Genomic DNA, 14,017 nt, shown 5'->3' with positions numbered 1-14,017 from the left:
CTGTTCCAGGTAACGCTGGAGCCCAACCCCATCCCCAGCCATCCTGGCTGCTTCCAAAGGCTGAGGAGCACAGCCCTCACTCTGTCCTGCCCTTCCCCAAGCCCCCAGAGCCCAGGAGGCTGCGGCCACCAGTTACCTCAGAGAGTGGTAGGCCTGGGCCAGGCGCCCCAGGATCCGGTCGTCCCCCAGCAGCACGATGCGGGCAGTGTGCAGCTTCTGGACAGGGGTTGCAGCATCCTGGGGGACTCCTGATCTCTTCTGCAGCTTCACTGGGGGCTTCAGCCCGGGACTGCAGCAGCCAGCCTGCAGGAAGGCCACGCTCTCCAGCGGTGACGGCTTTTTTTTAATGCCGCCCCTCCTGTGCAGCCGGGATTGCTCCGTTTCGGCTCCGCACGGGGCCAAGGGCTCCTCCACGGCCACGGGCAGGTCTCGTTCAATCCCACTGTCGGTGGAGAGGACAGAGAAGCGGGTCTGCTCACAGCATTCACAGTCTGAGACGATGTCCTGGATCTCGAAGGTGTCCAGGTCCTGGCCGAGGCAGTCGGGCTCGCAGCTCTGTGACAGCGGGCGGATGAACAGCACCAATTCCTTCCCTGCGGGCAGAGAGGGGCTTGAGGAGGGAAATCCAACCAACTCCAGGCTGAGCCCTTGCCTGCCTCGGCTTCCCTCTTCTCAGGCAATCTGTAAAGCAAATATCTCCACCAGTGGGACCAAGGGGAGTCTGTCTTTCAGTCCCATTTCACATTGCACTGTGAAGAGAGCTCAGTATCACTCAAATCATAGAATTACAGGCTCACAGAATCGTTTGGGTTGGAAGGGACCTTGAAGATCATCTCATTCCCTGCCATAGGCAGGGACACCTTCCACTAGACCAGGTTGCTCAGAGCTCCATCCAACCTGGCCCTTAACATTTCCAGGGATGGGGCAGCCACAACAAAATGAGGTACTCTGGACACATCCTGCTGCAGCCTGTTCCTCTCCTCACTCCTTCAGCCCATTGCACCCCTAATCCCCTGATCTGCGACCAGCAGCCCACAAGAAGGAAGGCTGCTGCATTCAGCACAAAACTCCACGAGCTTGGCCCTTGGCTGATGGTTACAAGACTCACTGCTCAGGAGCCAGGGCTAAATGACAAGTTTCGCACAGGATCCCCACCCTCAGGCACCACCCCAGTTCCCCACAGCCCCCCTGGGGCACTCACAGAGCTGGTTGTCTTCTGTCCAGAGGTGAAAGCTGATGGTGGGGTTGGGCAGAGGTGTGTCCTGCAGCCCTCCCAGGGGAGCATTGCCTGGGGGAAACAAGGTTGCTTGTAACACACAGGAGCATTTTCCCCACACAGGTTCATGAACCCCTCCAGTGCTGAGCACCAGGCGCTGGCTGAGAGACCCTCTGCTGAGTCCCAGGGGCTCTCCCACCCTGGTTGCTTCTGGTCAATGTGAGGCTGTAATTGCAGGGCCTCTGCTCTCACAAATCAGCTGTAAGAAGATGCCTACACCATGAGTGGAAGGGAGGAATGAAAATGGGGAGGCTGAAACACGGACCTTGCTTTGCAGAGAGCAGAGGGGTTGCAGAATAAATCAAACATTCTTCACAAGGGAGACCTCTGGTCCCACCATCACCATCTCTTTTTAACCCACTATGGCTCTGGGAAAAGCAGTGACAAACTTTAATAGCTCACTGCCTCCAAAGGGTGGAGATGGTCCCACTCCTGTCCCTGCACCACTGGCTGCTCTTCCTCATATCTTGCACTGGGACAGTCTCCAGCTATTTTTGGGGAGGGGATTGGGATTCAAGGAGTAACCAGGAGAGGAACCATGACCTCCATTTCCCTCTGGCCTATCTCAGATTTGTGTGAGGAGCTGTAATGACTGGAGACCTTTTTTATAATCTGTGGAGCCACAGTGGCACCAGGTTGGAAAAGAGCACTGCCAGGGATGGGAGGAGATGGCAGGGCCACAGTCCACCATGTCATAGGTGGTTTGGGTTGGAAGGGACCTTAAAGACCATCCAGTCCCACCCCCTGTCATGGGCAGGGACACCTTCCACTAGCCCAGGTTGCTCCAAGCCCCATCCAACCTGGCCTTGAACACTTCCAGGGATGGGGCAGCCACAGCTTCTCTGGAAAACTTTGTACATCACATTTCAGGAAAGGGTGAACAGTGTCCCCCCTGTCCAGGCCATGGCAGGATGTTCCTTGCACCAGCAAGGTGCTCCTCAGAGCCTGTCCAATCTCCCCCAGCTGCCATCTCCGACACCCTTTGCAAACAACAGAGACAGCTGAAGCAGGAGCAGAGATTGCCACAGTCCCTTTCCTCAGGTGACAAATCTGCCTTCCACTGCCAGTTTTCCATCCTGGCCATCAGGTCACTGCAGGGACCTGATCCCAGTCCTGCTGCTAAAGCAGAGGCAGAGGGAAGGTGGGGATGGGCACCTGTGGGAGGACATGGCAGAGACACAGCAGAGAGGCAAGGGCCTGCCAGCTGCTCCTCTATCCCACTGGGAATGGCTGGCTGGAGCTCACCTGCTTGTGAGGAGCTGAGGAGGGCCCGGTAGATCTCCTCCAGCCTGGCTGTGTGCTGGCCACGGGCTGTGCTCCCCTCGCTTCCTGCACACTCCACTGCCACCACCACCTGCTGGAACCAGTGCTCCACCTCGCTCGTGGGCATATCCTGCCGTGGGAAGCAGCTGTTAACACCCAGAGGTGTGAAAAGAGGGGGCAGAGCGATGGGAGGGGGCAGAAAGAGGGTAAATGAGTCCTGCAAAAACTGTTTCATAGCAGAGGACACAAAGGTCCTCCTGTCCCCAGGGAAGGCTGGCTGTGCTGTCTGCTTAAAGGTTTTTTCTGGCAGGTTTGCAGCTGATGGGCACTGTGTCCCCTGGGGAGTCAGCAGCAGTGCTGGCACTTCAAATGACTGAGGAAATGGGGACAGCAGGCACATAAAGGCGTCCTTGGAGTGGAAATTGCTGAGAGCCCCTCCAAAGGTGCCTTTCTGAACCAGGCATCTGTGTTCCTGTGGCCCCACAGCTCCTTCAAGGAGGTTTTGGAGAAAACTCACTGAAACTGTTCCACTGAGATGTTTCTGCAATGCCCAGGGGCTCACAGGGGAGCTGTGTTTCAGTGGCAGAGCCCTGCTCTGCTGGGCAAAACTGACAACTCAAACTCAAGATTCAAAACCTCTGGCTATTTATAAAACCTGTTTTATATTTGAAGACTGTATTAGTTTTACACCAGCTCTGCGAGTAACTCTGGGGCTGCCAGGGATGGAGACCAGCAGTGAGGGGCTGGGTGGGGGTGATCTCTCCACTTGACAAAACACCTTTTTCTTCTTCAAGATGTCCCAACGAGAGCAGGACGACTGGAAAGCCATCGGGGGTGCTGCAGGGGTGCTGCTGTTACCTGGAGTCTGCCCTTCAGGGCGCCGAGGTCGCAGCCCTCGCCCAGGGCCGCCTGCATGGCATGGGTGATCACGCAGCACATGCACGCCCGGGGGCTCTGGGACACCTGAGCTGCCTCTGTGTCGGTGAGCAGAGCGTTGCAGATGGCTTCAGAGAGCAGCTCGGGGTCAGCAAAGATGAAAATCCTGTGTAGGGCAGGAGGGTGGAGAAAAGAGAAGAGTATTCCCTGTTACTGACATCACAGAATCCCAGGATATGCTGAGTTGGAAGGGACATACAGGGATCATCAAGTCCAACTCCTGGCCCTGCACAGGCCCATCCCCAGGAGTCATCCCCTGTGCCCCAGAGGATCAGCCAAACCCTCCTGGAGCTCTGGCAGCCTTGGGGCTGTGCCCACTGCCCTGGGGAGCCTGGGCAGTGCCCAACCAGCCTCTGGGGGAAGAACCTTTGCCTGAGGTCCAACCTGAGCCTGCCCTGACACAGCTCCAGCCATTCCCTGGCTGCTGTCCCTGGTCCCCCCAGAGCAGAGCTCAGTCCCTGCCCCTCCTCTGCCCCTCCCAAGGGAGTTATAGACTGAGCAGCTCACATTTCCCTTATTCCATGTAGAGAAAAAGTGTTGCTGTTGATATTCCCCTTCTCCACCCTGTCTCCCCACCAAGGAAAGCTCCCTGCCTCCCAGGACCACAGAAGTAAATTGGGACACACAAGAGGAATATGCTCCTCCCAAAGCAAAGCTCATTTTAACAAGGTACTGGATGCCACCAAATTGTGTCCCCCAAGACCACAGACTGCCACGGGGTTGAGGTCCAGATTGTCTGTTCCATCCAAGATTAATTTAGAGCACTGGAAAAGGACAGATTTCACTAAGAGACTGCAAAATAAAAGTATCAACACATTCAAGGAGGCACTACTCACTTTTCCTGGTAAGGGTATGGGTCGCTTTTGAGGTTTTGTTCAGAAATGACCATTCTTTGGTACAAGGTACCTGGCAAGTGCAGGGAGAAAAACACGTGGGAGTCAGAGCACGAGAAATAACACAACTCCTTGGAGCAGCTCAGTGCTACTCCCAGTTGTAAAGGCTGGTGGTGGCTCTGCCAAGTCCCATTGCTGGGGAGATGATGTAAAGGAGCCAAGAATCAGGCCCAGAGTTAAAAATACTCAAAGGTAAAGATAGGTCATGCTACATAAAAAGAAAACCCCTTCTATTCAGGGATGATTTCCTGTGTTTCCCTTCCTTTGTTTAGTGGATTATGAGCTCGGGAGGAAGCAGGAGGAAGAGCCCTGCTCCTGGCCTCCCTCCCCAGGGCCACACGGGGGGAGAGTGTCTGGGGGGATATGAAGAGCACGACGGGCTTCTGAATCAGGAGAGATGTATTTTACCCTCACCCAGCTCTCGGGAGAGGAAGATACACCCATCTGGCACTGCTCAGGTACAATCATCTTGGGAACCTTGTGGTGCTTTGAGGGAAGCCCCACTGGAGATCCCCATCTCTCCCCGCTGAATCATTCCTTTACCAGAAATCAGGTGAGATAAAGGTGGACCTTGGAGCTCCAGACAAAGCAGTGCTGGGGAAGGGTGATGGGGGTGAGCTGAGAATACCTAAAATGGCATTTTTTAATTTCCCACCATGTTTCTCATGTTCTACCTCCCCCTCACAGGGTGTCTCCACCCTGCACTGTTCTAAAGGATTACTTTTAAAGACTCCTATTAAAGAAAACTGTAAAAAGAAGAACTTTAAAAAGCAACGTGGAGAAAAAGGGAAACAAAGTTGTCCCTTAGCTTGCTTTTTGGAAGGGACAGTTCTCTGCAGTCACTACTAACACTAGTGTCTACAACCTGATGCACAGGCACTGGAGGGACAGCCCATGCTGGGCAGCTGCAACTCAGTCTCAGACAGAAAATTCACTTTGCAAAAAGGAGACCTCCACAAAACACATTGAGATGCCCAGACTGGGAGCAGAAACAACCTGTTTCCCATATAGAATCATAGAAAATGCTGAGTTGGAAGGGACCCACAAGGATCATCCAGTCCAACCCTCAGCCCTGCACAGGCCCATCCCCAGGAGTCACCCCCTGTGCCCCAGAGGATCAGCCAAACCCTCCTGGAGCTCTGGCAGCCTTGGGGCTGTGCCCACTGCCCTGGGGAGCCTGGGCAGTGCCCAACCAGCCTCTGGGGGAAGAACCTTTGGCTGAGATCCAACCTGAGCCTGCCCTGACACAGCTCCAGCCATTCCCTGGCTGCTGTCCCTGGTCCCCCCAGAGCAGAGCTCAGTCCCTGCCCCTCCTCTGCCCCTGCCCAGGAAGGTGGAACTGCACTGAGGTCTCCCCTCAGTCTCCTCTTCTCCAGCTGAACACACCAAGTGACTTCAGCCACTCCTCCTAATGCAGAGGGTGTGTATCTATATCTATATCTCTATATCTCTATCTATCTATCTATCTATCTATCTATATTTTTATATATATAGCTAGCCTTAGATGGGCTGCCCTGGACTCTGGTGTGCCTGCACTGATGGCAGGATGACCCCAAAGTTTTCTGCTAGTTACTGAGGCTCAGCAGCCTGAGGTCTGGAGAGGGGAACCCTCCCACCCAAATGCATGCCCAGGACCCCCAAGCATTTGGCCATCTCCCTGCCATGGCTCACTGCACTGGGCAAAGGCCAGCTCAGGCATGGAAATCCCCCAGAGCCCCCATGAGCTGGTTTTGGCTGGGGTAGAGTTGATTTTCTTCATGACACCCCAGTCCTGTTGCCTCGAGGGCCCAGCCATGCCCGGTGCCATGCAGGAACAGAGCAGGGCACCATCATACCTGGTGCTGTCCTCTCCACCTTCAGCCTGGTGGCATAGTCCAGCCCAATGGTGCAGAAAGGCTTGGGCAGGGTCAGCAGCTTCTTGCAGAAGTCGTAGACTCTGCCACAGAGCTCCTCAGAGATGCAGGGAGCCTGGAGAGAGATAAGGAGATGCCACGGGCAGGGATCCCTAATGCTGCTCTCCCCACAGACCCCAGAACTACACCAAATTCTATATGGATTTAAATGCAAAATGAAGCAGAATGTTTGGAAACCTCCAGCAGTAACCACTGAAGGATGTGGGCGCTTTTTTTACCAGGTTGTGGCTTCCTGCACCACCAGGCACCTGAACACCTCCAGCCAAGTAGGTCAGCTGGAAGGACCTGTCACTCTTGTGCGTGTCACAGGTGACAGAGCCTCAGCCACCAAACAGCACCCTGGGAAATACCCAACTGAGTCCACCCATGGCAGTCCCAGGGCTTTGCTGGCAGGGCTATTCCAGCACAGGTCCTGAGTGACTTCAAGTGGCCCCTCCTGTGGCTTCTGATTTCCCTGGCTCTTGCCCCAGCAAGGCCCACGGTAGGTTACCTTGATCAAGGTGTACATCAGGGTGTGCAGCAAGGGGATGATGTAATGCCTGAAGTCACCCCGCTCTGCCTGTGGAAGCAGAAGGAACAATTGGTGCCCGCAGGATCCCGGGCTGGGCACCAGCACTGGGAATGAGCCCCCAGAGCCCCCAGGATGTGCTGGGTTCTGTCTCTCAGCAGCTCAGGTGCCCAAGGTATTCATCCTGGCTTAGGGGATATGATGCCTGGCTCAAGGTGGGGTTTGGGATTCCCTCACAGGCTTTTAGGGTGGGCAGGATGTCTCTGGAGGGTGCATGGACCACACAGCCACGGTGGGAGAGGGAGAGCAAAGGTTTCTAACAGACCTCCTCCTTTCTGTTGCAGAAGCTCATATGGAAAACCAAAACCTCTGGGAAAAGTCTGTCTTACATTTGGTGGGTGTGGGACCAGAGTGAACAGGGAGGAGAGCTGTTCTTGCATCCCTATCCTGGCCTGTGGGAAACCAGATGGATGCTCCAGATGACAGAGCTCCGGCCCCTCCCTGCAGCCTGGTCTGGCTCTAACAACAGCTCCAGCAGCAGGAATGCCCAGGGATAAACGTGGGAAAGGTATTTCCGCTCCAAAGATATTTCTAGCACCTTTCTTCAGGGCTGATGGATCTGAGTTAAATGGAACTGATGGCAGCAAAGCTTTAGAAATGATCAATGAAATGAATAACACTGAATTGCTGAGCCCAGTTGATATTTGCCCCGGAGAAACTCAAGCATGAAATTGCTAAATTATCATCTCTGGTTGGTACTGGTGGCTCAGAGCTGCTGCAGCGCCAGAGGAGTGAAAAAATAATAAAACCCAAACGAGTGACACAGATTTCCAGGAAGAGCTTCAGGGAGATGAAGGGAATTACAAACCAGGAGCACTGACACCCCTTCTGGGCAAGGAGAGATAAGAGCTGCAGAGTGATGGTAGGTATGAGGAGGACTGACATGGCTTTAGCAGAGGAAAGCAGCCCTCAAGTCCCGGGGGGAAATCCCTGTATCCACAGCCAAAGGGGATGTGGGTGTTCCTGTCTATCTGGATTTGCAAAAGCTGCTGGATAAAATCCCTTCCCAGGGCACTGAAGGAAGCTGAACTGCCATAGCATGAGACAGACAGCCTGCAAGTAGCCTCAGAGCTGCTACAGGGCAGAAATCTGGACTTGGGAATAACTGCTGGATGTGTGCACAGGGATCTGCACTGAGCTGGCGTGGCCCATGTGTGTGGCACGTGTTGAGGGAGGGAGGTGGCAGCCTTGGCAGGGCTGCTCCATCCTCCCAGATCAGATGAGAAATGAGTAAAAATGCAGAGAAAACAGTGCAGGGAGGTTTGTGCACACAGGATGAGGAGTGTGGGCTCATCAATGGGGTGAGGAGGAGGAGGAGGAGGAGGAGGAGGAGGAGGAGGAGAAGGAGGAGGAGGAGGAGGAGGGGGGGGGAACAGGGGCTGATCCTCCCTGCACCGGAATGAGGGCACTGGGTAAAATGAGGCAGGCTCATAAGAGAGAAAAAGTGCTTCTTCTACACATGACACCTCAGCAAACCACAAACCAGGTCAAGCCAGGATGCTGAGGGTGCTAAAGGTTTATACAAGACCAGAAAATGACAAAGTAAATCAATGAAACCAAAAAGCCATCACAGGTTTCCACCTGTGCTCCCGGGGCAGGATGCTGGGCAAGGTGTTTCATCACAATGGCTGATGTGGAGGAGTATTTTCCACTCTACCTCTGACCACAGCTGGTGGGGTGGGATGAGGGAGATTTGGGGTGGTTGGAGGTGTTTGCCACTATTTGCAGACTGTGAAGGCTTGGCTGCTGTGACATTGAGGAGCCTGGGGAGGTTCCTGGCTCTGCCCACGGCTCATCGTCACTTTTGGGACAAACCCTGGCCCCTGCAGACATCAGCTGGGGACAAGCTACAGCTCTGCCCTGGTGTCCCACAGGGTTTTCCACTCTGTGCTAAGCCACAGTCCCCAGCCAGGCTCAGGGCCCCTGAAAACTCCTGTTTGAGATGGAGTTGAGTCCCCATCCCTCTGCCCACCCAGCAGGGCACGTGCCACAGAGGGGCCAAGCCTGGCACTCAGGGGACATCTCTGAGGTGGCACTTACCCTTTCCAGCTCCTTCACCAGGATCCTGACCAGGACAGAGCTGTTACTGGGATTCTGGTCGATTTTTTTATGCAGGGTCCATCGCAGCATCCCTGAGAAGTGAAAGCCAGGAAAGGTCAGGTTGCCAAGCAGAGCAGTGAGGGATCAGGGTGTTCCACAGAGGAACCAGGAGACATGGGCACTGTTGGTGCAAAAAACACCCACTGGGATGCTGTACTGATATCTCTATCAGAGCTAAACCAGATTTGTCTTCCCTCTGCTTCAATCATTGTCCCTCTGCAAGGGACAAGCCAGGCTGCTGCCCTGATTCTGGATGCAGCACTGAAGTGTTGTATCTCTAGTACTGGCAAACCTTTGGAAAAAGGTCCCCAGGACTGTGGGGGCTGGAGAACAGCAAGGCAGGGCAATGGACATGAAGTTTGTTTCCTGTTGCCTCTGTTGCTCTGTGCATCACTGCCTGTTTTCACAGCCTGCCCCAAGGAATTTGGGTTCCTGCTGGTCCCCAGCACACTGAACACTGCCTGCCAACAGCACTCAGAGCAAGGACCGCAAAGCAACTCAGTCCTGAGGATGTCAAGGCTCCTTCCAGACAAAATTCGACTTAATTAACTGTAAAATATTCTGCATGCTTGAAGAAAAATCAATTTTTCAAAATTAATTAGGTTTCCTAAGGCTGTGACAGTCCAGTGGCTGGCTCAGGTAGAGTCTCATTCTCCAAATCCGTCACACAGAGAAATCAAGTGACTCTTCAGTGCTGAGCAGTGTGTGGCAAAACAGTATCCCCATGGAGAGAGGCAGGGAGACTCCAGCTCAGGGGTGCTGAGTGAGTTGGACAGGGGTGTGCCAGGAGTCACTGTCAGATCTGGGAGCTCTGCATTTATGTCCCAGCTTAATGCTGGACCCCCTGGGCGAGTGTGGGGTGGGAAGGATGTAAAAGCCTTGCAGAGGATGATGAAAAGGGCTGGGGCTGGTGCATGGCAGTCACAGAACAACAGTATCAGAGGATATTCCGAGTTGGAAAGGACCCACAAGGGTCACTGAGTCCAACTTTGGAGTGAATGGCCCGTGAGGGGATCAAACCCACAACCTTGGTGATTTAGCACCATGCTCTGAGCAGCTCAGCTGATCTCAGGGTCACCAGCAGCAGAGATTTGGCACCTCCAAGAGCAGCTTAGGGAGGGCAGAGCAGCACTGGGGGGGGGGAAGCCACCGTGTCCCCCCACCCTGGCACTGCCTGACAGAGGGGAGCAGGGGGTGTTGGGGCCAAGCAAGCCCCAGCAAGGCGGGCACTGACCCCGGGGGCGGTGCCAGGGCTGTGTCTCACCTCGGTCACACTGGCAGGCCGGGTGGTGCCCGTCCAGCTCCCGCAGCAGGGTCCGGACCCGGCGCAGGATGTCCGACTCCACCTCTGCGGGGACAAAGAGGACGTGAGCAGCCAGGCCAGCACCCCTGGGAGACTGGGACAACCCCGGGGGAGGGGACACTGGTTTGGGTGAGCACAGGGACTGCACCCTCCCCGCAACCCTCAGGGTGGCTGTCCCAGCAGGTTTTAATCCTGAATGAACCTCTATGAAAACAGAGCAGAGCTGCTGGAGCCGGGTGGGAATGCCAGCCCATGGACTGGAGCCATACTGGAGAGCAGAGTGCTCCTGCAGGGACATGGTGGTAGAGAGGCTTTGCAGAGGAATGCTCATACATGAGCTCTGCAGAGCCTTCCTCTCCCCCTGTTCGATAAAAAAATCACACATTAAATATAGAACTAACAAAATTAAACCACAACTTGGCACCAGGAACGAGCAGAAACACCTCTGCATTTTGGCACTGCACGGATTCAGCCTCAACCTCACACCCCTTGCAAGGAGCACTCTTACAAGAAGGTCTGCTGCCCACACCAGCAGCTCACCCCTCATGGGAAACACATGCAGAGCCACCAGGATGGCACGTCCCCTCCTGCCTTCACCTGTGACCCCTCACAGCCTCTCCCTGGCGTGCAACCACCCACCCCTGGGCCTGGAGCACCTTCTGCTTCCCCAGGGAGGGACTCTGGGTCAGTGCTTCTGCCTGGTAACCACCACATGCACGTTGTACTCGTCAAAACCAAACTGCATCCTGCTCTTGGCCAGAAATAAGTTCTACAACCTCAGCCCCAGCTTGGGGCATGACTCACAGTGGGCTGAGGGCTCATGAGCATGAGCTCACTGAGTGGCAGCTGACTGGCCACACACAAAAATCAGCCCTGAAAGCACGTGAGTGAAGGACAGGAAGGCTGCAAGGTCCCTGTACCCCACCACGGTCCTGCCTTTGTGTCCCTCCTTACTCTGGGCTGCTCTTTCCCTATCAGCAAAACGATTCTTGCTCCTTTGTAATGAAAAAAAAGCATTATATAAAGTTGGATATTATCAGGTGATGTTCTCCTGATGTAGGAAATTTCAGGCTGGAGCAGCCAGAACAGGGCCTGGTCCAGGGGAGATCACAGAATCCTTGGGCTGGAAGGGACCTTAAAGATCATCTCGTTCCACCCCCTGCCATGGGCAGGGACACCTTCCACTAGATCAGGTTGCTCAGAGCCTCGTCCAGTCTGGGCTTAGACACTTCCACAGACCTCAGATGTTTGTGGCAACTGTGTCCCAGGGCCCTTTCCTGGGGCAGGTTCCTGTCTCCATGTTCACTGCTGGGATCTCAATCATTGCCAGCAGTGACCAAGTGGGTCTTGCCTGCTTGGCAAGGATGCAAGGAGCCATTTATCCAGTTCTTAAGGGAACTCCAGACAAATACTGCCTGGTCAGAGTTGTCTCATCCACCCTGGGATTGCCTTTTGGGATGGGTGGCATTACCACCACGTTTCCTGCCCAGTTTTGCTGCTGTATTTTCTCATTCCCTCCACACCCTCTTCTGCCACATTTCCTTTTTTCCCTGACATCAGAGCAAGAGCAGAAGGGCACTCAGTTCACTGCAGGATCCAGAGCTGTACTCAAGGAGCACAGCCTCCAAACCTCCTCCCTTGGCTCCTGAAGAAGAGGGTTGAGTTGGTGGAACAGGCTTTGGGCTTTATGAGGAACAGTGACTGGGGAGGTGTGTTGGCAGCTATGGGAAGGAAACCAGGAAAATACTGGGGGGATTTTACAGCTCAGCTGAAGGTTCAGACTAGCAGGGGCATCTTCCAGGCTTCCCAGGGCAGTGGTCACAGCCCCAAAGCTGACAGAGGTCAAGGAGCATTTGGACAACGCTCTCAGGGACAGGGTGGGATTGTTGGGGTGTCTGTGCAGGGCCAGGGGTTGGACTTTGATGATCCTTGTGGATCCCTTCCAGCTCAGGATATTCTGTGATTCTGTGGTTCTGTGATCTCCACTGAGTGCTCCTGTGGGCAGAGGACCATCCAGACCTCATCACACAGGCAATGGGGCAGCTCTGAGTATCCGGCCCCTCGTCCCACGCACCATCTCGGGGGGGGTTGAAGCAAAAACTAGATTTTTTTTGCCCTTCTACTGTGTCTTTTAGTGGTGGCTGAGGGTCATCAGGCAGGAGAGAGGATGTGGCACCCGACCATTCCCACTGGCAATGTCCACCAGGGAACAGGAGCACTTTGCCCCTCACAGCATCTCTGGTGCTGCCTCGTGCCCAGCTCTCAGGGGAGCATCACAGCCAGTGATGAGCCACTCTTTCCCTCTCCAAGCCCAAGCCTGCAGTGCCAAAGGTCCAAAGAGATGGTGATCAGGGAATAGGGGCAGCAGACATGAGCTCTGCATAAAATACAACTGGGAAATGCAAAATTTAAAATATTTGAGATGGCCTATTCCTGAGTACACCCCAACAGCCAAAACAGTTCTCCTATTTAGTGACCCCAGGGGAGTGCATCCCTTAAGGATGCTTGTAGGGAGGATTCATTCAATCCAGGCTTCTGCAGAGGAGCATTTATTGCTGGGGCTTCAGTCAAGGCTGTGTCAGGAAACTTGTCAGGGTCACAGTCATTCACACATGCTGATGAAGCTCTGTGTGGGCACAAGGGGAGCACAGTTCATGTCATGGTGCCCACACAGGGAGAAACTACAGTGCAAAAACGTCCTTTGAAACAGTATTTTCCTCATTTTGGAAGTGTCATTTGGGGAAATGTCTTGGAAACTTGTATTTTCCTTCCTTTTTGTTTTGTCTCCGGTGATTTTGTGACGCTCCTCAGTTTCACTATTCTGTTTATTGGTTTTGCACTCAGGGATTATGCAATAATGGACTATTTGAAATTTCCTGTTCTTTTCATTTGTATATGTTTGTAATTACCAGGGGAAGCTTTTCCTGGGCATTGATATAAATACTGTCCTCTCCTCCTAAATCAAAGCAACCTCAGCCGAGATACGCTGAGGTTTCTTCAGGGGGAGCAGAGAGTCAAAGAGATTGTTCCAACACAAACAAGAGGAGCTTTGATCTAAAAACAGGCTCAACCTCCCAGCAACAAACAGTAGTGGCTCAGAAATGAGATAAAATGTTTCAGCAGTAACATCCTGACCTCGGGGTGCCAGGAGATCAGCACCATCTTGTCAAACAGCATGAAAACAAAATATGGGGGGGGAAATGGACACCAAAAAATATAACAAAACATAAAACTGCTTTAAAACTCAAATGAGAAGGGTTGCCAGTCCTGAGGCTTTCAAAGTGCCCCACTACAGAAATCTTTTGGCTACCCCTCCACTGCTTCGTGCCTCATTCCCACCCGTCCAGCAGCATCTGCCGACCCCTTGCAAAGAGCGAGGTCTGCCCAGTTTAGGGATCCCTGTGTTTTACTGGAGGGTGACTGAGGCAGAAGAAGGTGGCTGAGGGTTCATTCACGGGGATCCCCCCACCCCAGCCCCCCGGGGGGCTCAGCATCACCCACCTGTGCTGTCCATGGCCGAGCTGGGGCTGGGGTCGGGGGCCGTGGGGCGTCAGCGCGGGGGGGGATGCACAGCTGCTCCTCACTCCACTCGGGCATGGCCTTGGGCCCGGGGGCTTGCCTGCAAAACATTAGGGCACACGTGGCTCAGGCTGGTTTTGGAGACCAGGCTCAGCCTGAAACTCGGGAGGGAGCACAAAGTCATCAGGACACTGTGGGTGTGGGACCCCGGCGTGGAGGGTGTCCAGGAGGGAGGCCTGGAGTGAG

At 54.2% G+C, this 14,017-nt stretch overlaps 1 protein-coding gene across 2 annotated transcripts in view; it reads right to left on the bottom strand.

Moving 5' to 3' along the window:
• PIK3R6 (phosphoinositide-3-kinase regulatory subunit 6) overlaps positions 1 to 14,017 on the bottom strand; it is a 37,497-nt gene that overhangs the window by 9,750 nt on the left and 13,730 nt on the right. For both annotated transcript variants that reach the window (XM_039390344.1, XM_027742293.2), the window contains 10 exons: positions 13,754 to 13,871; positions 10,214 to 10,297; positions 8,890 to 8,981; positions 6,772 to 6,840; positions 6,204 to 6,336; positions 4,312 to 4,381; positions 3,398 to 3,581; positions 2,522 to 2,669; positions 1,202 to 1,288; positions 137 to 593 (listed from right to left, as the gene is read on the bottom strand). In XM_039390344.1, coding sequence (XP_039246278.1) covers positions 137 to 593; positions 1,202 to 1,288; positions 2,522 to 2,669; positions 3,398 to 3,581; positions 4,312 to 4,381; positions 6,204 to 6,336; positions 6,772 to 6,840; positions 8,890 to 8,981; positions 10,214 to 10,297; positions 13,754 to 13,766 — 1,337 coding nt within the window. In that variant the 5' untranslated portion in view covers positions 13,767 to 13,871. The remainder of the gene's footprint in view (positions 1 to 136; positions 594 to 1,201; positions 1,289 to 2,521; positions 2,670 to 3,397; positions 3,582 to 4,311; positions 4,382 to 6,203; positions 6,337 to 6,771; positions 6,841 to 8,889; positions 8,982 to 10,213; positions 10,298 to 13,753; positions 13,872 to 14,017) is intronic.

This window comes from Pipra filicauda, unplaced genomic scaffold (assembly GCF_003945595.2).
Source record: "Pipra filicauda isolate LSUMZ 115617 unplaced genomic scaffold, ASM394559v2 scaffold80_size11013439_pilon, whole genome shotgun sequence".
Classification (NCBI taxonomy): domain Eukaryota; kingdom Metazoa; phylum Chordata; class Aves; order Passeriformes; family Pipridae; genus Pipra; species Pipra filicauda.
The sequence above is the reverse complement of the archived record's forward strand: the minus strand, read 5'-3'. Positions and strand labels throughout refer to the sequence as shown.